The sequence below is a fragment of the Coturnix japonica genome, chromosome 3, assembly GCF_054131305.1.
Source record: "Coturnix japonica strain WE chromosome 3, WE-NBRP24, whole genome shotgun sequence".
Lineage (NCBI taxonomy): Eukaryota > Metazoa > Chordata > Aves > Galliformes > Phasianidae > Coturnix > Coturnix japonica.
In genome coordinates, this window is record NC_140665.1 from 44,194,435 (window position 1) to 44,221,725 (window position 27,291).

Consider the following 27,291-nt stretch of genomic DNA (forward strand, 5'->3'; position numbering starts at 1 on the left):
TTGCTCTATTGCTCTGAGATGTCAGCACGGCTTTGCACATGGAATATTTTATAAAGAAACGGTTAGTTTGCACAAGTCATTTGTTCTTGAAGCGGGCAGAATATTTTAATAACATATAAATTCAGAGTCGTGAACTTTAGAAGCTGGGTTTGTAGTTTTGACCTGCTGTAGTTAGAATTTGTGTCCAGGCAGGTACATAGAGGACACACGGCAGGAGCCTGGCTGACCAGCAGCTGTAACAGAGACCCAGGAGATACCAGGAGGTGAGAAGCTGCTGCTGAATCTAGTTGTCTGGCTGTATCTGCTGTCCTCTGAAGGCCATTCCTGCTCCTGTAGGGCTTTGCAGACACTGCTGGAGGCAATCTCACTTAAAGCACCTCTGCACCAATAGTTGTCAGCGGAGCAGGCTCTGGCCACCTCACAGCATCCATCTGGGGGCCTACTGTGACATTCCTAACTGGGGAATTTTAATAGTTCTCTCTGTGTTGCATTAACACATAATTGAGGCTGCATTGGTTGTTTTTGGCAATGAAGACCCCTTTGGGCTCAGCACTGCATGGAAAAGGCATCCAGGCATTTGCCTCTCTTTTTAAGAGCAGGACGTGTACAGGAGCAGTCACACACCTCATTCCACACTCAAAATAGCATAGCTCTTTCTATGGAAAAGTAAATTCCCAGTTCCTGAGGGAAAAAACACTGCTGAATAGCACTGTGCAGACTTCAGTACTGTGTGTGCTACAGTAGATTATTACAGTGAGGGTGAGCTTCAAGGGACAGTAAGAACAAGGTGGGGCTGAACTCTCAGGGATCCCTGCTGAGAACTGGGCTGCTGCAATTGGGTAACCCCAGTGAAATTCTGCAGACATTTGCATCCAGAACACACCATGGACTCCCTTAAACCATTATTCTTTTGTCCTCCTGCACCTCCCTGTGCATTTATGCCAGCAGTAGCTAAATTTGCTTGATGACAGGGGCAGAGCTTTGCTCCTGCCCCAGCCTAGATATGCTCTCTCCGGGTGAGGGACTTTGCTGCTCCTTGTTTATATTTTCTCTCTCACAATGGCAGCTCGTCCTGGCGGAGCCCTTTGGTACTACTGTGCTATAAATAATCTGGCTCTGGTGTACCTGGTAAATGTTTTTAAGATTAGTCTTTAAGTGCTTCAATTGTAAGTGCGTGCTTGGGTATTATGTTACAGTTATAATGGCACAGTATAGTGGACACTGTAAGAAAAATCTTGGTCTAATGTGCTTGGAAAATTCTTTAAATATACCAGTAGGAATTTTTATTTTCTGAGATACAAAGTTTTGAGTTCTTCCTTTCAAAGCAGTGTTGTTTTCTTCTCAAGCTCTTGGCCTCTGCATGCCACCTCCAGTTAAATACAGCACTGATGCATTAAGGCTTTTTGATGCTCCCTCATTTTCTTTTGACAGTAACTCCAGAAAAAAAAAAAGGCATTTTCTGAGTGGGAAAATAGTTTAAATCATCTTTTCATTCAGTTTTGTGGTCTCTCTCTTCGTTTCAGTGATTAGGGACTTGGCAGGGCTGGGCTTCTTTTTTGATTTGGAAGATAGCTTTGGTTTGGAACATCCCAAAATAAACGATGTCCAAAAGTTTCCTCTTTGTCTGCTGTGATTTCAAAGCAATTTTCATGGCTTCATTCAGGACTGCCTAATAGAAGAAAATGGAACAATAATTACTGCCCACAGAGATTCTAACACAGCAGTTATTTAACTAGGATCTGACAAACATCTCTTAGACGCACTCCCGCTCCCTGAAGAACTGCAGACTTTAAGCCAGGCCCTTCTGATGGAGGTCACTGTCTTTACTCAGGCCAGCTTGAAACAAGCATGAAAGCGTGAAGCAGTGCAAAGCAAGATGACTCAGGCAGCACAGAGATGTGTGCACGCGCTTTGTCCAATGCCATGGCCTGTAGAGCACCTGCCAGCTCACGTTTTGAAAATATGATGCCAATGGTAGTCGTGTGTGCAGCTAAAGTGGGGTTTTCTGAAGGGATGCTTTGGTAGATGTGGCATATCCTGGTCAGACTTCTCCTTGCTGGAGGCCAAATCTGTGAACATCTGTTCAGGGCTGTGAGAGCAGCTATGCAGCTTCTGGACCGCAGCTGCAGAGATCAATGCCAAGGAATTTCTAGGTTGGCTCTTGTCCACCTTGGTAACCACCCGTGTCCTTGCATGATTCAGGAGGGTAAAAGGCACAGTCTACCAAGTGCAGTCTGTGCAAGGGTTGCTGCTGCTTTTGGTGGGCAGGGCTGTGCCACCATCCTGGTATGGAAGTTAATGAACCATGTTCTGCAGCAGAAAGAGATTTTATTAACACCTGAGCGATCTCGTATGCAATATCTTAAATTATTCTTCTGGTTGGGAAACTTCTTAAGGGGGCAAGTACAAAACGTCTGCTATGATTATTTACCAGGATACAGCAAAGAAATAGTGACACATACCAGGTTTCCTGGTCTAATGTCAGGCAAAATTAAAAAGTCATGGTTATTTGCGGAAAAGTGTATATGTTGTACTTGCTTTTGTTGTTGTTGTTTAAATGGGTTTGTATTCATTGTATATTGGGAAGGTTCACAGAATGCTTTGTATGTTTTGTAAGGAATAAATGTCATCTTCTCCTACTGCCTGCCTTTGAAATAACAGAGTGCAGAGTCACCAAGGTTGGAAAAGACCTAAAAGATCATCCAGTCCAAACATTCACTTATTACCAATAGCTCCCACTAAACCATGGCCCTCAATACAACATCCAGTCTTTCCTTGAACATCCACAGGGTTGGTGACTCCACCACCTCCCTGTGCAGTCCATTCCAGTGCCTGACCACCCATTCTGAGCAGTAATATTTCCTAATGTCCAGCCTGAATCTCCCCTGCCGCAGCTTGAAGCCATTCCCTCGAGTTCCACTAACCAATAAACACTGCCATTGTCAAAGCTGTATTAATGTATTCATTTAGCCACTAAACAAACCTGTGCTGGTACACAGTACTGCTGTTCAAAGGAGGGTGAAGCATCACAAAAACAAAACAAAGCAAAACCCCCAAAAACAGGAAACAGTTTGTACCAAAGAGACTCTGACTTACTGCTGTCACCTGCCCTTACAGACTGTGGCAGCACAATGTTGACCAAGGGTTTCTGTCTTTTTGATGATGGTGGTTTTCTGCTCCAGCTTAGAGTTATGTCAGGAGGGTAAATTGATTACTGTAATTGTTCATTAATGCACTCTTGTTTAATGTACTTCTAGGGTTATATTCTTCAGAATGATGATAAATTATGGTGGCTGCAATTAATGTCGCTGCAGTTAAAAGGATGTCAGCATTTCTATTAATACAGGGTAATTTTAGGGGGGTTTTATAATGAAGCTATTAAAAATGGCTGAAACTTAGGATACAAAGTTTCAGTGTACTTTATGCGCACAAAATTGCCTTGAATCTTATCTAATCAATAGATATCGAATCTAATGAGATGCTAAAAATAGCGTTGAGAGAACCTCTGAAGTGACAATTTGTGGATATGGAAGTATAGTCACACGAACAATGCAGGGGTGACCAGATGGAAACATGGTGGTGAAGGTGATGGGCACTTTGAAGGGCGCTCTACCCCCAGCCTGGTCTGTTTGTTGGGCTGTGGGTCCACCCCTTTGTTTTCTGTACCAGGAGCTTCCTGACATGAGGTTTGCTGTCTGTGGCAAAAACAGTTCTGAGCTTAATCAAGAAGTGTAACTGAGTGCTGCTGGATGGGGTGGCTGTAAGGAAGCTGCTCCAAATCTGTGTCCCCAGCAGCCCCTGGTAACAGTGGTGAGCAGGAGCAGTGGAAAAAGTGACGGAACAAAAGTACATTAAATATTAACAAGATGAGCGATGTAGAGGAGCTCCGAGGGAGTTTATACACAAAGGCAGCCAAGCTTCAACTAAAAATAAGCCACCTAATGTTAAAATCTGGTCCCCTCTTCCTAAATATACAGCGGTTTTCTGAAACGATGACAAAGCAGTGATGAATGAACAGGCATTATTATTATGATAGCTGTCAGTCCCAGGTAATGAGATACACACAATTCTTGGCTGTGGCAATCCTATCGGTTATGGGTGTTTTCCAAACACAGAAATGCTGAGAGCAAAGACAAGGAGCCGAGTAGAGGCACGACTCTCTTGTTTCCATGCATTATGGAACAAGGTGTTATTTACTCTCAGGTCAGAGTTCAAGGGCTCCACATCTCAGCACATTTCTTCTCGGTTTCTTTTTCTGCATCTGCTTGTCTTTGCCTTCTTAAAGACATCGAGGGCTTTGGGGCTTTTATTTTCCTATATTTTTTTCCCATCTTTTTTTCTTTATTTCCTCGACGGACTTTGTGCCTAAAGACCCGAATATAAACATTACAGCCCTTGCAAGTGAGAAGCCGACAGCCTCGGTAACTAGGTGGGAAAGCTCAGACTTTGATCAGCAGCAGAGCGAGCATTGCTGTGCAAAGAGGCACGTCTGAAGAGCACCGGGAAAATGAGTTCTGCCGCTTCTCCGAGGTAGCGTTCAGCCTCCTCACTCCATTGCCTTTCCGCGGTTCAAAGGAGAAAGTGACGCTTCCTGCCTAAAGAAGAAAAAGGAAAAGGAGACGCTACCGGGGTAAACTGAAACGGGTCAGGCATCCCAGGCCAGGCATCCGACCCGGCCCTCAGCTCCCCCACAGCAGGACGGCGGCAGACCCGGCGCTAACTCCTCCTGTGTGGCGGGGCGGGGCGGGGCGGCGCTCAGGTGCGGCCGGGGAGGCTCCGAGGGCGGAGCCGCGCTGACCACGCCGAGCCGCGCCCGCCCCGCGGGATCCCCGGCCTCTGGGCCGCGGGGGCCGGGGGAGGAGCCGCGTCCCGCCCCGCCCCGCCCCGTCCCGGCCGTGTCCCGCGGCGGGCACCGCCCCGCCCCTCGGAGCGAGCCCTGGGCGCTCTCCCGCAGCCGCCGCGTTGCCCGGCTAACAAAGGGGGCCGGGGGAGGAGCCGCGCGGGCCGGAGGAGGGGCGGCGGCCGGCAGGAAAGTTGTGGCTTCGTCGGCGCCGCGGGACGGGAGGAGCCGAGCGGAGGGAAACGGGGCCGCTCCCGCCGCCGCGTCCGAGCGGTGAGCGGCGTCGGGGCGGGTGGGCGTGGGGCGGGACGGGGCCGAGTTCGTTCCCGGCTCCCCGCCGGAGAAGGGGCCTCGCAGCGGGGAGCCGGGACGGGAAGCGCCGGGGCCGGGCGGGGGCCTCCTACCGGCCGCCCCCGAGCGGGAGCGGGGCTTCGGGCCGCCCCCGGCACCCCCTTCCGGGCCGGGTCTTGGCGGGGGTGTGGCGGCCGTGTCACGCCGCCTCTTTGCTCGCCTCCAGGTGCCGAGTCGGGACCCATGGGAGCCCTCCTGCGGGGCGCTTAGCGGCGTCGGCAGCGGAGCCGCAGCGCGGCGGCATGGCCCGAGTCGCCCCGCCCGAGGAGGGGGCCGCCGCGTCGCACGGAGAGTTCGGAGACATCATCAAGTCCCGCTCCGGTAAGAGGCAGAGCGCTCGGTTCACTTCGACGGGGTCCTGAGAGCGGAGCGTCCCGCGGCTGTCCCGCCGCTGAGCAGCAGGAGTTGTGCGTCTATCTCCCTCCGTTTTATTTTTGTTTATTTATTTATTAATCGTTAGTCGGGTCTGTTTGTTTGCCATCCACCTCCCGCGTTGTAATTACCTCTGCTTTTGTAAATAACCGTGTGCTTACGGTGCTCTTATGCAACGTGCCGTTGGCAGCTCTTATCCCCGCTCGGAGCAGCGATGCCGTGCCGCGCTGATACCCGTGCAGTAAAGCGGTGCGTTTCCCTCTCCGCATAAAGCAGCCGTGTGAGGCTCCCGGCTCGGGCGCTTCCTCCGGCAGATATGAAGGTTAATGAGGATTGTGCTTTGTTTTGATACGTCTCGGTCTATCTGAGGCTCTGGTGGGTGCCGGGGAGGTGAGGGGCCGTCCTCAAGTCAGGAGCGGAGACTCAGTAGGTGTAGAAGTGCGTTGCTTACACCTTGGCAGGTTGCTGTCTGAGGTTGGTGTCTGGCTGCCCACGGCTTTAGCCTCAAAGGCTCTTTTCTTTTTGAAGTGCCGAGTGCCACCCGTGGCAGAGGGTTTATTCTATACGTGTAATTTACATAGCGTGCTTTCTAAAAAGAAAAACAGTGAAGTTCCATGCATTAAAATCTGTAACTCCTCCACTGACTGTGCCTCGATCTGTCAGATGGAGCGTGTGTGGATTTGAAACTGGATGGTTGCATAGACAGTTCTCTGATGTTTCTCTTATGAGAGCTGTGGTGAGCAGAGTCTCTCTTAACTTCTGAAAGTGCAGTTTAGGAAAGGAACAGTTGTGTCTTGGAGCTTTGAGTGCTGTAGTGCCTGTATAAGTGGTGTAGGGAGCCTGCTTTGGCAGGGGGGTTGGACTCGATGATCTCTAGAGGTCCCTTCCTACCCCTACAATTCTGTGATTCTTCTGTTATTTCTAAAGCTTGGATGTGACTTTACTTGGCTGTAGGCATGTAGGCAGAACCTGTCAGACAGTTTGTGTGTCTGTGTATAACATGTGCTGTCCATCTATGGTACATCCCAGGGAGCTTGGCTGTGTTTGAGGTTTTCCTTGGATGCACGGGTGGTGCAGTGACTGCTGTTGTTTGGGTTTATGAGGCCAATTGTAACTGTCCTGTTAAAACCACTGTAAATTTTCTCTCTGTCAATGAGAAAGTTACTTACGTTCTTAGACTTAGAAGGGTAAAGGATTTGTGTGCTATGCAAGCAATTGTGAGCAGAGATTGCTTTTATATAGTTGGTCATTTAAGAAAATGCTACTCTGACTTGGATCTGGGTGCGTGAGCTTGTGAAGCTGATCACTATATAGCACGACTGGATCTGAACCTTTCCCATCGAGTGAATCCATGGGAGGAATTCCCTAATGAAAGGGCTGAAGTTCACTGCAGTACCCATGGCAGCAAATTAAAGGCCAGTTGTCAGGACTGGGGAAGATATTACTGTCTCTGCTTCCATTTTTCTTAGTTACGTGGAAAGGAGTGTGTTTTTCCTTTTAAAGTATCAAAATGAACAGAGTTGTTTATTGCTGGGCTCATTTCTCCGGCATGGGATGGCCTTCACTGTGTGACAGGAGAACAGTAGGAGCATTACCTTGTAACTTGCTGCTATTTGAGATCTCTGGAGTCTGCGTCTGTTTGAGGACACAGGGTGCAGAGTCAGCTAAGATTTATGGTCTCTGCTTTACTTTGTTTTGCAATAGAAAATGAGTGGTGTTCCATCCTTGAAGGTGTTCGAGAAGCATTTAGAGGTGGCAGTGAGGGAGGTGGGTTAGTGGGCATGGTGATGGATCAGTGGTTGGACTAGGTTATCTTAGAGGTCTTTGTCAACCTTATCGATTCTACTATTCTATAAACTCATAACCAGTAACATGTACCATATCTAGCAGCGAATCAACAGAGCGTGCAAATACACATTTTAAATATCTTGTTATAATTTGGAGGAAGAAGAATCGTTCACAATGGAAATGTTTTCCAAAGACAGGCCCTTAGCTGGTAAGAATATTTCTAAATACTTATGTGTAAGCTTAAACTTTAGCAACCTAGCAGACTCAAACTATTGTTGCTTTAGTTGTCTTGTTTAGGGGAACTGGGGAGCAACCAAAAAAGTCCTACAGATGACAGGAGTGTGGTGGTGGCTTATTGAAAACGTGAGTGTGGATCTAATGCTGCTCTTGTGAGAATGCAATTAAGACTTGTGGGGTTCTACTGCTGCCCTGGACTGTGTGGTGCCCATCTGTACCTGTTCTTATGAGAGGAACCGGCTGTGTGACTTCTTTCTTAATGACTTGTCACGGGAAAGCTGCCAACAGATCACGAGAGGACTAGAAGAGTGTTGCAGCGAATCATGATTTTTTCTATAGAGCAATCAAAATAAATTAACAGAGGGTTGGGATTTTATGTATGTTACTTGTGCAATCCTCTATCACAGGATTTCACAGATGGAAGAAGTGATAGTGCAGGCTATCTAATTCATCCCCAAACAGGATTGATAGAATTGTGCTTCTGAAAAAAGATCCTTGTATGTTATTGTGTTGAAAACACTTTTTCCTTCAGTGTTCCGTAAGAAAACTTGTGGGAGTGCTATATGCTGTAGTTGTTGTAAGTGATAAATGCTTGACTGTGCAAAGGAAAAGTGTTGGGTTTATCCAGTGATCTCACTTTAGTAATCTATGACACTGAGGGAAGAGAGTAAGACTTTACTGTTGTCCAGTTAGCCTTTATTTTCTGCCCTGGATGGTTTCAGTGCAGCAGATACAGGCTGGTTTTGATGAGACATCTTCTGCACTTAGAATAGACTGCAGCAGCAACTAAAGCCACCTCTAAAATAACTGTGCTGCTGTGATAATCCAAAGGGAGGATGCCTCATGTTTGCCTCCCTTCCTGTGAGCCAGGGCTGGAGACTCACTGGCTGGGTGGCTTTGCTGGGTTTGTGGGTTGGATATTTAGTATGTGTGTAGTCTGTGCTATGCCTTTACCTCTACATGGCTGCTTGCTGTGGAAAAGCAGCTTTTCTGTTCTGCTTTGCTACGAAGTTACACATACAAAGCCAGTTTGTATCTTCGAACAGTGTCTTGTACAAATAGGTGATCTTCCCTCTTCGCTTTTGGGAAGGAGTGCTGGGGGCTGATTGCCTTGCTGTGGTGAAAGCAGGGCTGTCATCACCATGCTTGAAGAACAGATGAATCTTTGCTATGATTAATTATGGAAAAAAGAAGAACTTGCTTAAAATCTGTCTTGGTAGTTTGGAATGGCAATATGTAATTAAGCAGTAAGACATGACAGGAAAAACATCGCTGGCAGATTACTGTATACCTCTGGTGCATTTAAAGATAGGAGTTCCTGTCTAAAAGGAAAGGAACTTAATTCTCATCTACCTTACATTTTTAATTACATTTAATACATTTTGCTGAAAGGCTGCTTTAAGAGACTAACTTATTTTTGTAGTTCTTGAGCAACTCTTCTGAGAAGTACTGCTGTTCTGTCCTCATGAAGTGATGCCTGCAGCTGCCCTGCCCTGGGACACTGTGCTTTGCCTCTGCAGACATTCCTTCAGCCTGACCCTATGTGGCCATTTCTTGTCTGTCACCTTGGTTTAATCAGTGCGAACTGGCTGCAAGCGTGCCCTTCAGATCTGTCTGGTGCATGCAGGATGGGCACAGCTGCTTTTGCATGGCGTGATCTTTCCAGGGATGTTCCTACAGAGCATGAACCGGTGAGGCGACGTGGACAAGTGGTAAATTCACAGGTCCTTATTTCTAGCTGCTAAAACGGAGTTGTCAAAAATAAACCTCAAGGTTGCTTTAGGCTGGCTCCTTTCTGTCAGCTATTGCTGCCTTGTCCTCTGTGGACAGATTAGGTACTGTGATGAAGACAGTTCTAGGGTGATGCTATAGCTGTCATGAAATGGCAAATATATATATACCAGACTAGTTTCCTCTAGTCTCTTGATTGGTAGCTAAAGAAATAACATATGCCATACCATGTGCTTGAAGCACGACTTTGCCTTGGAATAGAAAGCAAGGCTCCTTAGGGAAAGAAAAAAACCCAAACCATAAAAGCAGCCCATTGATTTCTGTGTGCTCTGCCAGGAAATGAAGAAATAACCCTGTGCAGGAGCTGCTGCATGAGGCACTCGCTGCCTGTTGTAGTTCAGGCCTCTGAAGGGGTCAAAAGTCACAGTGGGGAGAAGTGGCTGCTGCTGTGCAAGACCCCCGTTTTCAAGGATGACTTTGGGGGGAGGGGTGGACGGGAAGCAGCAGACCCAGAGACCTGCAGTATTCCTTCACTACCTCCCCCTCAGCCATGGAGTCTGATGAAGATGGATGAATCTCAAGAAGTCTAAGGAAAATGATGTGCATATGTGTAAAGAAACAGCCCAAGTTCACAACACTGGCCAGTTTAACAAAGATTTAGCCATATCTCCACAATGGCTTGTCACTTTATTGCCTCTCCTTGGATGTTTCTCTTGACAGGATCACCTCTGTGTAATGACTCACAGAGCAGGGAAGAGTAAGGCAGTATTTGTATTTGAGTCTTCAGTATGTGGAGGATGCTGGCGTGGGGGGATGTAGGGGGATGGACTGGCGTATGTAATTCAGCATATGTGGGGAAGACATTGAAGGTATACTTGAAGTGAGCCAGTTTTGTTTTGGGGCTGCCAGGTAGCTGTATATATTAGTGTGCTCAGAGCCTGCATAACGTGCTGTTTTTGTTATACAGCATCTTTCCTCTGAAGGAAAATTCTCTGAGAAGCCCACAGCTGTTCACACCAGTCTTGGGAGCAGAGATGCTTGCTGCCCAAAGTTGGGGGAAACCATATCTAGTTTGGATGACTTAATAACAGCCTGAAGAATGAATAATAGGGTTTAAACGTGGTGAGGTGGGAGGGAGGAGTTTCATTGTCTGACTTCTTATTGTGTTGATGAAAGATTAAGTTTTAGCGTTCCGTAGTTTGTCAGAAGTCTGCTTTATGTCTTCCTCCCCTGTCTTGTGTTTCTGGAACTAAATGAGGAAGTGAGCTGAGCTATAGTTTCCAAAAGTGACAGTATATGCTCAGAAGAAAACTGGGACTTTGAAGGTAGTGACAAAAATAACAGTAAAAGTAAATAGAAGAGCCCTCTGGCATCTTTGGGTTTGCAAGCTATAGTTTTGGGAATGAAGCAAAAGCTGACTGTCCTGTAAATAGATACAGCTGCAAAGATGGTGAAACATCTGTTTTCAAAATAGAAAAGCAAGAAATTGCTATTTATTAGAATGTGACATTTTGGGCCCTTTTTCTTTGAAGGGACTACCAGAACATCTCATGGTCTATTTGGAGTGAGGAAGTGAGAGGAACAACTTATTTTGTTCCTGGTAACTGAGCTGAGCATGTTGAGCAGTGGCACAAGAAGGACCCCAGGCAGCACACAAACACTTGCCTTTACCTTCTGCAGTTGCTCAGGGCTGGTGTGCTGCGTTATGCCAGGAGTGCTGCCAGGGGGTGGATGACTGCTGCAGGGAGTGTGCAGGCAGCTGTGCTTCCTCCTGCCTGGCTCGTGTGGAGCCCATGGCAGTCCTAAGGCTGTCTGGGTGTGTTGAGGCTGTGTCTTTCCTCTGACCATCAGCCCTGGGTGGGAGCCGAGGGATGCAGTGGGCCCCATTTATCAACACTGTTTAGGCTCATCTATAAATTTCTTTTGAAATTTAAATGCAGTTCTCATGTCAAAATGAAGCTTTCTCTGTGTTTCCCTCTGAGTGTGGATGAAGTGGTGAAGCACTGCTGAGTTTTCCGCTGGTGGGAGCTGGGGTGGCTCCCAGCTTTGGTGGAAGAGTAACTTGTATCTCAGAAATACCGGATACACATTATTAGGAAAAGCTGTGGCTAAATGTCAGATTAGATGCATTTTCTTAGCATTAATTCACTGGTTAACTTTAGGGAGTACGCAATCAGAAATTATTGGTAACAAAGATTCCTTCTGGACTTTGACAGCTTTCCCTCTTGCCTGGTTGAAAACAGAATTAGTATCCAACATCCAAAAACTGTTTCCTAATCCTTTGTAGAAGAATTCAACATCTTTACGACAGTCACTGGCTCATGCACTTAGCTGTGGAGAAACACGCACTTAAGCAATAAAAAAATATTCTTTAATGGGTCTGTTGAATTCATTTCACAAAGAACTTCAGTTAATTCTTTTGTACTCTGCTTTTATTATCTAGCATCAAATGTCATCTTTGCTCCCTTCCCAATTTAGATCGTGGCAGAGGACCAAAGGTGGAATGTGCTCCTGGCATATAACGTTACAGGTTATTGATTGGAGAAAGTGGTGTGATGTGTAAGCTCTGAAGTGCTTTGCTAGATTTTTTAATTGTTGCTGAATGACCACAGTATCCTGAGTGAACAAAGAACACTCTGTGTATGAAGAAGAAAAGGAGAAGATTTATTTGGGAATTTATGGAATCAGGCTTGGTATAGGGCAGAGCCTTTTGGTATCTATGTTACTTTAATTATTATAACATACAATACGGTTATATTAAGAGAATAAGCAGAGTATTTAAATGCCAATAGACCAAGACCTTTCTGTTCCCTCTTTCAAGGCTTTAACTTCTGTTACGACTTAATAATGAGCAACAGCTAAGATCAGCATAAATAGTTTTCAAAGAGAGTTCATTGCTCTCACTCTTTTCTGGTTTCCACACATACATCTTGTTCTTGGATGAGGCTTCTTGTAAAGCTTCATGGGAATGCATTTTGTTGATGTGGTATCTCTTTCTTGAGAAAAAGACTTCGTGGAAGCTCAAAGTAGCAGACTTTCTCTGAGTATAGTTTTGCTCTCAGGGTGTGTAATCCTTCTGTTTTGGATGCTTTTCCCATGTGTTCAGGAATGTTTCTCTTGGACCTGGCTGTAGTGCCCGCTTTAGAGCTTTCTGGTTTATTTTACTCCACTCTTTTGAAATACAATTTTAATCTATTTTTAGGCAATTTAATGCGCTGTTCAGTAGGAATTTATTAAATGTAATCTGAAAGCTGTTAAAAGTCACAATACTGATGTGAAATATTTGCTTTGGCCTTTCTCCCCCCAAAATGCTTATGTGTTTTGCTATCTGCGTAGAGTGGTGTGTGATGGAGCACCAGGTAAGTGTGGTGCCCAGGTAGAGTCAGACAAGGACACAGCTTGCTCCTGGGTGCTGAGGATAGGAGCAAACTCTCCAGACAGCTGCAAGTTCACCTTGGCTTAGGTCCACAGCACCATTGCATCCTCAGTGTCCTGTGTGTCTTTGTTCTGACTGATGCCTCAGAATAGGCTGCGTTTCAGGCAGTTTAGGTTTTAGCTTTTCCTAACAACCTGAGCTCTACTGTTTGAACACCAAGATAACTGAAGGCAAAAGGACCCTTTAGCCACCTAAACAACCCCCTAAAAACTAAGCAAATGTTGTTCTGGATTCATTGGCCATTTGAAATTTAACTAAAGCTGTGAAGCATACCATAGCTTCAGGAAGGTCATGTTGCTGTCTTGTTAAAAGAAATCAAATGTTGAATGTTTTATCAGTGTGAAAGTGAATTCTGTACTGGACTGCACAACCAGCACTTTCTTAATTGAACAAATGAAAGAGAAAGGAAGAACTCAAATGGGGTTGCTCCCACTATCACAAATGTCATACCACTTAGGGTTTGTTCCCTCTTTCGTTTTTGTAGGCAATTGAAGTCTAACTGAAGTTCACTTTTGCCCTACTGTCTGAACATTGACTGAAAGCTCATTCTCAGTTACAGGAAAAGTGTTAAAGGAATGGCAGTTCTTTGCTTTCTGTGACTTTACTGGGATGCTTTACAGACATGCGATGGGTGCTGGGCTCTTAACTTGGTACTGTGTGTCTTAATAAAGCTCCTGCTTCCCTGATCCTTTTACCCTTAGGTGAAATGTTGAGTAGAGATGCAGATTTAGCAGCTGTACTCCAGTTCTAAGGAGGCTGCTTCAGTTGCCAGGGTACTTCATACCACTTTTTCTTCTGTTTGTGGATTTGGGGGAAACTGATGGCAACTATTTGCAGCATGTTTCCAAGTGGATGTTTTTCTCAGTACTTTCTGATCTAGAGGAAACCAGATCTGTCAAAACATCCAGGGCTGTTGAGGTGTCAGGGAGGAGTAGCTGCTGTGTCACTGGAGGTGTTAACTGCTGCCCTGCAGTAGAGCTTCGAAGTGACATCTTTTCAGAACTGGACAAAATGCCCTTTTTTATGCCAAAAGGATAAGTACACCATCTGTACCTTTGTTCCATGTTTGTGTGTGTGGCAGGGAGAGTGTGAGGTCCTGCCACGAGGCCTCTGGTCTGATTTCTCAGGATCTTTTTTTGTAGCTCTTCTGAAATGTTTTCATTTAGTCTGTAATAAAGTCAGTGGTTCTAAAACTCAGGAAACTTGATGTTAATGAATTCCGTGTGAATTGTATGTTTTTGTTTGTGTTTGCTCTAGGAGGGGAAATAACTTCCATAGTAGGTCATGAAGGCTGTTTGTTTTTCCTACTCTATCAGAGCAAAAAAATAGAAAATAAAAATTCCTGACTGTTCTTGGGGACTTTATCCTCTACCTGTGAGAACTGCTGGAGGTTTCCTGTCACTGTGTGGTAACGACTTACTCTTCTCACTAGGCAGTATTAAAAACTTAAGCATGATAGCTACTATCTTTAAATAGTGTTTACATGCTGGCATTATTGTGTGTGTTCATCTCTGTGAAGAGAATCACAGAATTTCTTGGGTTGAAAGAGACCTCAAAGGTCACAAGTCTCCAACCTTTCTGCCACAAGCAGGGCCACCAAAGTCCACACTTAATGCTAGACCAGGCTGCCCAGGGCCCCATTCAACTTGGCCTTAAACACCTCCAAGGATGGAGCATCCATAGCCTCTTTGGGCAGCCTGTGTCAGTACCTCACCACTCCCAGAGTAAAGAATTTCCCCGACATCCAACCTAAATCTTCCCTCCATCAACTTGAAACCGTTTCCCCTTGTCCTGCTGTTATCTGCCCTTTTGAAGAGTTGAAAAATAGTCATAACTCAATTTTTTGAAAATTAAAAAAAAAAATAAAAAAATCCCAACTTTATCCAAATTATTTTCTTTGAAAGATCACTTAATTTGGAGTGATGCACACGGTGTGGTTGGGGTGTAACAGAGCTCTTTGCGTGTCGTAAAGTACCATAATTGAGAAGAAAGGCAGTGGGTTAATCTTTAAACATTTTTGCTTCCTGTAAGTTATAAGATGGAATAGTTTGCTACTGATCTTGTGAAATGGGTGGTTTTGGGGGGTGATTGCTACCAGTTTGTTTGCAGTCAAAATTAAGTCGAAGTTCTGTTCCCTCTCAGAGAAATCAAATTTTATGCGAGAAAAGCGAGGTTCCGTGGTCTGGCCAAGCTGAGTCATAGCAGGACGGTCTTGGTGTCCGTGTGTGCTGTCTTTGTGTTGCATGCTATAAGACAGCTTCCAGAATATATTGGCTGGATTAGAAGGACATGTGTTGGACAGAAGCTAACTTTTCTCACCTGTCTCCTATGAGCACTGGCAATGAAGCTGGGACACTGATGTCTTTTAATTTTAGGCTCAATGTTACAACTGTAAAGTACAGTAGTCCACTCTCTGCCTAAGTGTCAAACCTGCCTTTCTGTATGTGTCTGTCTGCGCTGGCACAGTCTGTATTTGAAAGGTGTGTTCTGGAGTAGCTGGAGTTAAGATGTGTTATCCTGAATTTATGTGATGCAGTCTGTTTTATGCAGGGCAGGTGTTGTGGCACATAAGAGCCAGAAGCTGGAAGGTTCATGTGAAAGGTGATGACAGCAGAGAATAGTCAGCTGAGCTGATTTCCAGCAAGTGCATTTTGTAGTTGTTTGTGGCCCTGATTTATTACCAGTTGTCTTGTCTCTCCAAATGATTGGTCATGGAATGAATAATATTTAAAAATAGATGTCCTGTTGAATTCCAAGTATGGGAGAGTTGGTTTTTGAACATGATATGCAGTTAAAAATAATTACCCCAAACAAACCAAATATCTCCAAATGTTGCTTTTTGAAAATCATAACTTCCGTTCTTCCCAGCAGTTGCTCTTTTTCGTGTGTGTGCTGCTTCCCTTGTATGTATCTTGCTTAGCTTCATACTTTTCCTTTTGGCTGGGGGAAGGCTACTGTGACTGAGGCCATGTCTGCTGCATTGTGCATGTGAGGAAGTCCTAAAGAGCTGGAGAGGCATTTTTCCATACTGTCCTCAACCCTATATGAGTGAAGGCAGAATGGACAGGATAGCACTGGGTTCTGTTGCTCTGGAGTGTGGCCTTGTGACTTTACCCCTGTGGCTGTGTCAGGGCTGTGCCTGAGGGCATCACAGCTCCTGTGTTACAGGTACCGTCTCATCTACTCTGTGGATAGAGAACAACTCAATGAGTGAGTCTAAAAATCCAGTGAATTAGATGGAGGAAGTCAGGATACAGCCTCTGATGCATCTTTCTCTTCACCTCGCTGATCCAGAAGTCATCTACTGGGAGAAGAAAAATGATTTTCCAGTTGTCTTCATTGGAGATAACTCCAGTGAAGACTGAGTTATTTGCTGAGATGCTGCTATGAATGGTTGTACAGAGAAAGTGTGGTGCAGAATGAGCTTAGGGCAGTTATCATGTAGGCCTAGGCTAGAAAACCTTTCAGGTACCTAATGAGAAATTATGGACCCGGTGCTTCCAGAGCCATGAGTAGGGAAGAGTCCTTTGCTATCTACAAAAAGACTTGAGTGTTTTAAGGCATCATCCTCATAACTTTAATTGAACAGCTCCTGAAGTTTGCTACCAGTTTATTACAGTATTATTACAGGAATGCTGAGAGTGTTTTGTCCTGGTTGAAGCCTGTGCAGCATCCTTGTTCCTGTGTCATCTCAAGGGCCCCAGCTGTCCGGGGTGATGACAAACATGCAGGTGTTATTTTTTCCAAAACAGTCACGGGTGGGTGGGGGGAGTTTGGGGTGGTGCCCATCTTTCCTGTAATTGCCTCTTAATTAGAGCCCTTGTGCTGACTTGTCACTCTTGAAATGCCAGTCCAAATTTTGAAATGGTTTCCAACCACTGACCATTGCCCTAAGCACCAGGCAGGAGTGTAGGGTGAGCTGTAGTCTGTTCTCCTGGTGTTGCACAGTGAGGATATGCCAGGAATGATGTGTGGGTCTAGAGAGAGCTCAGGGTGCTTCTTACCAAGTCAAGCACAAAATCCAACTATGTTCTGGGGAGAGTTTTTTGTATATTTTTTTTGCACTAGAGATGTATTGCTTGATGACCGTGTCTAAGACTTAAAGCCTGAAGAGGATTTAAGAAGCTTGCCTGTGTGCTGAAGCTTACATTGAGATCTCTGTACTAAAATTTGGTGCTGAAAGTTGCTCATCTGACCTGCAGAAAGGCATTGCAAGCTCATAAATCAAGAGCTAGAAAAAAGGAACATCGGTCTCCTTTCCCCCCCCAAAAATAAAACAACCCAAACAAACCCTTGTGTTGCTGGCATTAGCAACCATCTGTCCACTGTGGTGGTTGGTGGCTGCGAAAGAACTTAGCGTTACCATGATGTCAGCTCTTGTATTGCAGGGTGGCTGGCCCGCACACAGGGATGGTTCTGATAACATTTTTGAACAGGAACCCAATGTAGGGGAAAAAATAAAAGGGATGTTGTAGTTGCTTGCCCCAGATACACTAACAAATATAAAGCTTATATTAGTGTCATACTGCAAATACTGAGAAGTGTAAAAAGGAGAGGACCTCAGGTTTGTACACAGAGGGGCATTATGTCACCACATAGCTGTAGATCCTTTGGACAAAAAATAGTCCATGATTGACCTGGAGGAACATGGGGGATATGTCTGTGGAACTGAAGGGTTTGGCTGATGCTGGCCAGTGAGTGTTGAGCTCTGGTGCTGCATGGTGCAGAGCTTGTTGGCTTGAGGATGGGAGTTGTAGCACTGAGCTGGCAGGTGTGCTTCTAGTTGGATTATGCAGGATTATTCTGGTTAAATGCCTGCTGGCATTGATTTGTATGGTGTGATCTGCCACTTGAACTATAATGGTGTGCTATCATTGGTGCAGTTGGGGTGTGATTCTTGGTGACTTGCTTGGTGAGGTTGCTGTTGTTTGGGGCTGCTAAATTCTATCAGGAAACGCATGCTAGGGTGCATTGCGTGTCAGTGCAGCTGAGAAGGTCCCAGCCTTGCAGAGGAATGTGTGAGTGGAACGTCCGCTCTAGGGCATGCTTCCATTGCAGCCACTCCTGGTTCTTGCTGATACTTCAGTGTTTCTCTTGAAAATGTTTTTTGCTTGTTCATTTGATGCTACTTCCAACATGAGGGATTACTGGGTTAGATCAGGGCCAATTAGCATATAATCCTTATTTCTAAGGCAGGATACATTTTCTTCAGGAGAAAACGGGGTAAAAGAAGAACAGATAATACCTAGTGGATCCTGTTGTTTATAGCTTTATAAAAACATAGTTCAACCCCAGTGTGTGGGTTTTATTTTCTCAGGACAAAGTATTACACGGAATGTGGTGGTTGGCTTGCCTATGGGCTGGATGCAATGCCTTTGGAACTGAGAAAGCTAGCACGAGAAATGAAGGGTCCTGAAAACCTTAACCTATTTTACACATCAGGTTTGCTCTTGTTCTTCATGTCCTTCCAGTATGAGGTTCAAGAAATTCTGTGCCGTTGCATTCATCCTTAGAGGATTCAAGTTTAGGAGATTAATTTTGAGATGAAGCCTTTGCTTGACAGTGAAGGTTTTTCTGCACTAATATGAATGTGTTGAACAGGCCTACAGAGGAGATAGGAGCTATTGCTGATCGTACCACTGGAGCTGGCTAGGAAAAAGCATGAGTAATTCACTCTGCACAATCTATTTTTGTAGAAGTTTTGGTTTTAACATGATTTGGGCAGAGAAAATGAAATAATGGAGTTTACTGCCAGTTGTGAAGTCCTGGTGCATCCTTTCCTCTGTTGCACTGCCCCCGCTGCTGTCAGGGAATGGGAGCGTACACCATTAGGCAGGTGGTGATGATTAACTGTATGTAATACCCAGGTAGAATCACTAACTGTTGAGAGATGTTTTGCTTATTTATTTATTTTCCACCCCGTTTCTTGTCACCTTTTGTTACAGTATCTTATTTTGGCCTTGTCTCTGGGTTTAATTTGTAGTCATGTGCACATATAATAAAAATAATTGAAATTGTAAGACTTTTTTTTACTCCTTGGGGAAAGAAAAAAAGATAAAGGGTGAAACAATATGATTTTTTGTGATGGAATGCATGGCTGGAAGATGCTGACATACTGTAGAGGTCATCTGAATTAACTTATGTGGCCTGGAATGGTGCAACCTGCTGGTGAAAGTGTTCTGCATAATTTGTGTGGGAAGGAGGAGGGAAATTGTGCAATGTTATGTCTTTGTTTGTTTCATATAACTTGTCTTTTTTCTTATTGTTTTGGGTTGTTATGTCTACTAAACTAATGCCTTTTTCCCCTCTTTGTATATAAAAAAATGCGCATAATTGTTTTTTTTTTTTCCTTCTTGGGGCTGGAAGACAGAGGGCAGAAAAAAGGAGTTTTGTTCCTTACAAGACATTATTTCTGCCTGGTATTCCCACTTGCATTAAGGTTCCTTTCATATTGTTCCAGCACTCTGAAAGGATCTTAACTTTCTATCCTATTTGGAGCCTCTTGTGCTGCCAGAAAAATGTAAGGAGGTTGTAGACGTTTGAGGCTCAGCTCTCATCTACAGGACAATGAAGAGAAAGAAATAATGCAGTTTTGGCTGCCCAGAATTCAGCAGAGCCAAAAGGTCATTAGCTGACAGAGCAGGTGAATTGGGATTATCACAATTTACGTTATTGAAAGTCTTTAAAGAGTAATTGAATTAATTATATTTGATTTTGGTGAGAATCTAAGGCTGTCATGATGGATTTAAATCTGCATCTATTCTCTGGGCTGCAGTGTTGCAAGTGAACAAATATAATGTGTGTGAGTTGGGTGGAACTCTCCTTTATATCTGCTTTATGTCTGTGTTATTGCGTACTTAAAGAATATATCCTCTCTCTTTTTTTTTTTTCTTCTTTTAAAATTCCTTTTCCATCTTCTTTTTGGATGATTAAATTGAAGTCTGCTGCAGTTTGGAGTATCGTGAAAGCTTTTTTTCCAAAGTCTGTTGAATTGTGAAATCTAATTTCAGTGAGAATACAGTTTTCTCCTGCTGTATAAGGTGTAGATAGCTTGAAAGTGTTATAAAACCTATCTGTCTGACTGTTTTCCTACATGATTATTCAATTAGTGCACAGAGCAACAGCAAAGAATTTTTGGTTAAAGTACTATTTCAAATAATGCAGCCTTAAGCAGGGGGAACAAGATAGGTTTTTATTGCCTAAAAAATTTCTCCTATACAACAACCATCAGACTCTTTCTTTAACCCTCCTTTGCAAAATCTAGAGAGACAAGAATAGGGCTGAGAAGCCTGGGTGGGTCAGCCAGGTCACATCTTTGAAAGTCATCCAGCTCATAACAAATGATCATCTACCGGTGATTTAAATGAATATGTTACCTACTGCTATGCGATCCCAGCGTGTGTTTAAAAATAAGAAGTGCCATTTTGTTTTTCAAAGTAAGAGGAAGCAACTTTAATTGCATCTCTATAATAAAGGGTTGTGCGTTAAATCAAGGTGTGTGGGTTTTCTCTGCTGAAAATTAAACAAAAGCTGATCCGGTGATTGCAATTTCTTTTTCATAATAAGCAGAACTAGTTAAACGAGTCCTTTCAGCTTTAAGTAGTTTCTTATAAAATCCTCTCTCAAATTTCCTTCTGTAAAATAAACAGCTAAATTCAATTTGAATAACCATGTATTTGATTTTGAATAAGAAAATTTACTTTATATTCTTAAGTAAGAATATATATATACACACACACAAACATATATGTATATATATATATGCACACACACACACATATATATATATATACACACACACACAAGAGTGACTGATTTTTAAAATGACATCTTCAAGGGAGATATATATAAAATGTACATCTAGGTGAAATAATAGTAGAAAATACCTCCTTGGCCCTGAGTTCTTCTGCTTTTTTTTTTTTCTAAAATGACATTTGGCTCTTCGCTGTGGATGAAAAATGTGTGTGGGGAGGAAAAAAAAAAAAGACATCTAATCTTACATTTTCCCTTTATGCTTAAGCCAGAGTCCCAGACTCTGTGTTAGTATAAAACAAGCCTGTCGGTTCCCAAACTTATTTTAGCTTTGCTCTGCTGCCTGTGTAGTTCTTGACCCAGTGATCAGCTGTGGAGGATGTAGATGGCTATCTTTAGCCTCTTTGAGCTTCCATGTTTAGCTGTGATGTGATCCTCTAAGCTCTCCCCATAGTCTTTTGGTAGTTCTGTTAGTGCTTAAGGGATGCTTGGTGTACAAAGTGGTCGCCTTTTCCTCTGTCCCTCTGCAAACATTCATGTGGAATTTCATTCTGACAGGAATTGTTCAGGTCTGCTTTTGATTCATGGTTGGGTAGAAGTCTGGAAGCAGTAGCTTACCCTGTTCCGAAGGGAGTTTTAAATATGCTCCATCTGCAAGGAAAATTGGATGTTCCTGCTTTACTTGAGGAGTTCTTTAACTTGGCATGAGAGTGCCCTGGGCTGGCCAGTGTGCTTTTTATTGGTTGTTTCTCCACCCCATTTCAGTGGAACTTTGCTGAATTCTCAGAAAAATTCTTACAACCTGACTATGCATTTCCATCCCAGGGAGGAGCATTTGTGCAGTGAGCAAAGTGTGGATGTGGCCGCGTAGCCGTATAACCACACATACTGCCTTAGAGCAGTTACTCATGAATATATTTGAATATTTATATGGTGGATTAACACCATGGTGTCACAGAGCGTTGGCAGAAAATTTCTTCAGGATCTTGCAAGCTGCTCTATGCAAAATTTGTGGTTTCTTTGCAAAAGTTCGTGTTCAAAAAACCACGTCAAAAAAAGCACGTACAAAATTTGCTGAATAAGGATGTCTGGAGTTGAATCGGTTTGATTCTGTAAATGAATCTTGTGTTATGGATTGTCATTTATTCTGTCAGATCTCTATTTTCTAAACTGCTTACGCAGGGGAAAAGCTTTGTACCTTCTCCAGTGGATATCTACGTTTCACTGAGATTCAAGTAGTCACACTGTAGACTCTCTTTAAAATAAAAAGCATTCATTAAAGGTTTCTATAAATTACCACTTGGTTTCAGCAGTGATGTATCTCCTGTGGTCTGTCCTGCGTTGTCTGTGATATTAATGTGCTGGAGAGGGAAAGATACTCTCCTTCCAATTCAAGTGAAATTCTTCATTTCGTGGAGACGTTTGAGGAGTGCTCACTTCCTTTCCTTAATTTTTTCAAGCTGACTTTCTTCTTCAACTGGCCTTGTTCTCCTGTGGCATCCTGCCCAGACTGAGGGGAGCCTACACAAGGGGCGAGGGGAAGCTCACTTCCAAGAAGAAAGCTTGACAAATCTAGAAGAGGAATGGAGATATACAAGTTAAAAGAATAGGGCTGACCTATAAATAAAAATAGTGCAATTCACATTTCACCAGTTAAGGCTGTGTGTAATGTGAAGGTGGGTGAACTCCTTGGTGTGCAATTAAGGGAGAAGTTATCCATGCGGATCTTCTCAGGTGGGAAGGCTGGTCTAAGGTCAGCCAACTATAGGCAGTTAAAATTCAGGATGGAAGGATAGGAGGTTGTAACCACTGCCAGTCTTTTCTTCATTAACCAGACCTATGCAAATGAAACCTGTTCTGTTTAAAATTTAACCCCAAGTGATGACTTCTCTGTGAGCCTTCTAGTTTGGAGGGATCGGTGTTGATGCATAAAAGTGGGGAGTAGGTGAATGTGCTCAAAAAGTGTCTGAAAATTCTTCCAGCTTAAGAGAAAAGAAACTGGGAAAAAGAAAAGCATTTTCTACGTCTAATATATCACATTTAGTATGATAGCAGGTACTGGCTGGACGATACAACTGCCTGATATGAACTGTGTGCTTGTCTGTTTAAAACACCTATTAATGAATTTGGATCCACTTACTCATTTTAGGAACCCTCTCATTTTCCTAACAGTTAAACCTGATCTAGATACTGATCCATTTTAATATGGATAGGTTTGTTCATTTGTTTGCCCTTCTTTCATCCTGCTCTGTCCCTTGTTTCCCTTTGTAATTTGTCAGCAGAAATAACTCTAAGCAGATAGCACTGAAGCAACTGGGACTTTTCCATGTGTAGTTTTCCTAAATTTGGTTCCCAGTTGGTGGGACGACTTAGACCACTAAATTGCTTTTAAAAACCTACTAATCTCAGTTGGATGCAATCTGTCAGTATAGTTGGCTGCTGGCAATAGTTTGCTTCTTAGTAATCTAGCTGCAAGTCTTTGGTTCCTTAAAGTGAATGACCTAGTGTGAATGATCCAGAATGATCCTACTTTATAGGATAAAACTTCTCTTGACTGTTTTTTTCAACCTATGCAGCTCTTAACGTCAGAGCCTTCTTATCAAGATGATCTTTTTTTGCTGGTAAGGAAGACTATAATTTAGAATGCACGTGCAGCTGAAATTTGAAGTGCTAAAGACCTGTTTATGCTATCATCATACTTCTGGAGCACTATCACAACACTTGTTGATTTTCGAGGTACTGGTTTCTTTGCAAACGAGGCCTGCTTATACTGCTGAATAGTGATGTTTTTCCTTCCCTTTATCAATCAGAAAGGAAAGCTATAAAATCAATTTTCTCTGTGCCTCTTTTCTGTGCTTTCAGTAGTCATAGACTTTGAGCTTGATGGATGCATATGATGTTGAGGTTATTTGTAGCTCAGATCTTCAGCTTTGTCCAGGGAACCATCAATGACATTCAGGAAGATCAGACTTTACCTTTAACGCTGCAGCCTAGTTTTATTTAAGAAAACAAACAATTCATAAAAGAAAGCAAACAAAAAAGCTTACCATGACTTCCTGCTCCTTTCTCTTTTATCATTGCAAATGTGGACTAGGCCTTCCATGATGGAAAGAGCACAGAGGTTTTAAAGACTGTAAGAATGTAATCCTATAGTACCTTTGATTTTTCAGATGAGCTGGGTGTAGAAGAGTTCCCCAGGATAGTAACTTTGAGATAAGGGCAAGAAGATTTCTGCTGCCTTGACCTGGCCCAAATAACAATATATTACATGTGTTAGTCCAGGGTAGTCAAGATGTACTGCCTCTCTGACACAGCTGGAGCAGCCCAAGGAGGGGGTGGATTTACATCCTTGCTTTGTTCAGGCTGCAGCAGACACCTGGGCTGTGGGGACAGAGGGGATGGGATTGATGAAATCCTCAAATGTTAGCAGTTAATATAAACCAGGTGTGTGAAATGTAATATAAAAAGTAGTGTTTGCATTTCTTGTATGCATTCTTTATAAATCATAGCCAAAGGTCTCATGATAACTTGCTAATACAAACAGGAGGTATACAGTTGCTATAGTCTACCTAGCTTACGCTTTGGCAATAGATTTTATATAAGAACATGGGATTTATATGGCTCCCATCCCCTCCTCCCTTGTCTATCACTTGCTGCCTTTTGCACTGCTCGGTGCCAGAAAGGAAGGAGAACTGACTGCAGGGCTGAGCTCAGCAGTGCTTTCCTGGCAGGCACTGGGAGTCTAGTGACAGTGTACTGGAAGATCGTTTGGTGAAGTTGGTCTCTGCAGTGAATGCTTTGTTGCCTGCACTGTGTAAAAAGAATTTGGGTTATGCTAAAACCATGTTGGAGGACATCTGCTCAAGCTGACTGCTTGGAACACTTCTGTTGCGTTTGTGTGAAGTTGCTGTGGATGAGGTCACTACTTTCTACTTAGGATGTTCAGAAAACTCTTCCAACGTTATTCCAAGATGTAGGTATTTTTTGGTCAAGAAAGCACTCATTGGCATGGACTTAAAATCCATCAGTTTCTGTTTTTTATTGTCAATAGCGAAGAATCTCTGTTGCAGCTGAGATACACCGAAGCAGTTTTGGAATTCTTGTGACTATATGCTACTGCCAGTGTGATGCAAGGGGTGCTTCCAGGGCAGTGCAAGTTGAAGCAAATGAAATGGAAACTTCCTTATTGTTATAGCAGTTCTAGACGTGCAGTTTTATTAGTCTTTTTTTTTTTTTTTTAAACTTTAGAAAAAAAACTTGGCTGGATCTGTTGAAGCTCTATGTAATTTTTATTAGTAGCGGACTTGGTTGGAAGTGTTCACTGTGTTCACTGTCTTCTTAATTTCTACCTCCCAAGCCTTGCATGGCTTTGAGATTGCCACAGCTTGAGCCTTTTTGCGCCCTTTCAGAAACAGCCTGAATGTGATCATGACTTGTACCTCCCAAATCTTGGCTATTTTGTAACAGAAAGTGGGATTCAGAAGAAGGAAAAATGTCTGAATAAACCCTGTTTTCTGCTCACAGGGTCTGTACTGCATCCCATCCTTGAGCTCTGTGGGGTGTGTGGGCCATAGGATTGGTTACGACTCTGAAGTGGTGTGTTGGGACTCCCTTCTGATGTCACTGCTGCTCTGGCAGGACTTCCAAGCAGACTTCCTTGTTGAAGCAGTGGTTTTGATCTTGTGCAGCCTTTTTGGAAGCAGGCTGCTGATGGGGTTGGTTTGCTGAAGCCGTGGAACAAATGTCAAGCCAACTTACATCAGTAGTGCCCTTGGTGGTTTTGGCTGGAACTGCTTGTTGAGGGTGTGGGGAAACTGAATGGACATCATAGCAACTGAGAGGAGCTCTGGGTATTAATCATGCTGGAATAGGAGGTACAACCTTGTTAGCGTAATAGGGCCTGATGGTCACTTGGGAGTGAGAAGAGTCAATGAACTCTCTTGTAATTTGTTCTGTGGTTATTTGATTGCATCTACAGCAGAGCTGCTTCTCAGTGACCTCTGACCTTGTATACAGTCATTAGTACAAGTTTTACTAATGGTAGTTAATGCTGAGGTGCTTCTTAATACATAATAAACAATAATTTAGTTACACTTGCACAGAGTTCTGTTTCTAATTTACCACAGACCTAGCCGAACTTCTACATTACCGTGCTTGTCTTGTAAACTAAGCTCTTAAAGTCTTTATCATAGAGATGTCTGTTTTTCCATGTTTAGGAGTGCTGTATGCCAAGGGAGGATTGGTTTGTTTATCTTCCTGCTGCCTCCTGTGGCTGATCTGAAGTACTTCTGTGATAGGAAGTGACACTGAGTCAAACTTCTTTAACAAGGAATGGAATATGTCAGAGCTAACAGTGATTTTAAGCTGCAACCCAAAAAAGCACCTACAAGCAGATCAAAGACAACAAGAAAAAGTTTAGTTCTGTGATTGTGATATAAAGTAAAAAAGAAAAAGCAGCAATGAAATTTTGCAGTGCTTCATTTATATAACTCTCATAAATGATACTTAAACAGTATAAAAGTTTATATGGAAGTACATGGGAATAATACAGTTACAAAGTATATTACGTAATGAACGCTGTCTGATGTCAGATTGAATTTAGGTATGGTACACAAATACTCGAATGTTGGGTGAGCTGAAGGCAGAATAACAGAGATGGGAGAGCTTGTATGCCAGCTGCAGCTCACTTGCATAAATACAACTTGCTTTGGTGTTCTGCTTTTTTTTTCTCCTTCAAATTAGTACAACTCTTGATATAGAAGGAAAAGACTGCTGAAAGTGAACCTTTGAACAACCTTAATGCAACTTGCCTCATTAATAGCGTTGTTGGTTCTGCATAGCTGTTGCCCATGTGTTGACAGTCTTTCAGCAAAAGAACGGGTTTTTGACAGCATGCTGTTGACCCTCAAGAATAAGTTAAGGTAGTAATGAAATAACCTCATGAGAGCACCTACCCAGTGATTGCTAGGAGCGGCAAGAGCAATTAGGGTAGAAGGAAGGAGTAGACAAAGTAATTGGCAACTGCGGTGTGCCACTTGGAGTGCTTTACTTGTCATGCAGTGATTGTGGTGTTAGGAATTCCCATCAGCTGAGTGGAATGAGGATCCCAAGCAGAAGAGGTCACGTGTGGTACTTCAGAACTGTAATTGCATCCGCTTTGGTGTAAGACCTTTCATCAGTTACTTATGTATTGCATACTCACGAACTCAAAAGTACAAGTATACTTGCTGCATACATAAAGTATATTAAAGCTTTGTGTAGGATTTTCTTTTCTGAATTTAATTGCTTTAGCTTTACTTCTACAGAAACATTTTAATGTAGATTTTTACTTGGCTTGTTGTAAGGTTGTTCCAGTAAATGTCCTGTGGCTTTACGGCAAATGCTACAAAATAAACTAGAGAGGGAGAATGAATTAGTGGAAAAGGTGATGTTCAGACCACTGAAAATTTGTGCCTGCTTACACTTTGAGTTTAAGGTGCAGTGCTTTGCAAAATGGCTGGTAATACTTTCAATATAGCATATGTATCTTTTTCAACTGTCAGAGTGGTTTAAATCCAAACTCGAATCCAAACTTTTTTTTTTTTTTACATGATTTTTTTTTTTTTTTTTTTTTAATGAGAGTGCTATGTTGTATCACAGTAATTCTGAAGCAGAAATAATTTCAGAGCTTCATTTTTCAGGTTTGGGAATGTGCGTGATTTGCATGACTGTCTTGGACAAGAGGACTTTGCAAAACTTATTGTATCTTTGCCCGTATCTCACTTTTTTCATGTGATTTAACGTT

At 43.3% G+C, this 27,291-nt stretch overlaps 1 protein-coding gene across 1 annotated transcript in view; it reads left to right on the forward strand.

Moving 5' to 3' along the window:
* The first annotated feature begins 5,003 nt into the window (after positions 1-5,003).
* UTRN (utrophin) overlaps positions 5,004-27,291 on the forward strand; it is a 326,938-nt gene continuing 304,650 nt past the window's right edge. The window contains exons 1-2 of the mRNA XM_085541440.1: positions 5,004-5,113; positions 5,358-5,512. Coding sequence (XP_085397566.1) covers positions 5,434-5,512 — 79 coding nt within the window. The 5' untranslated portion in view covers positions 5,004-5,113; positions 5,358-5,433. The remainder of the gene's footprint in view (positions 5,114-5,357; positions 5,513-27,291) is intronic.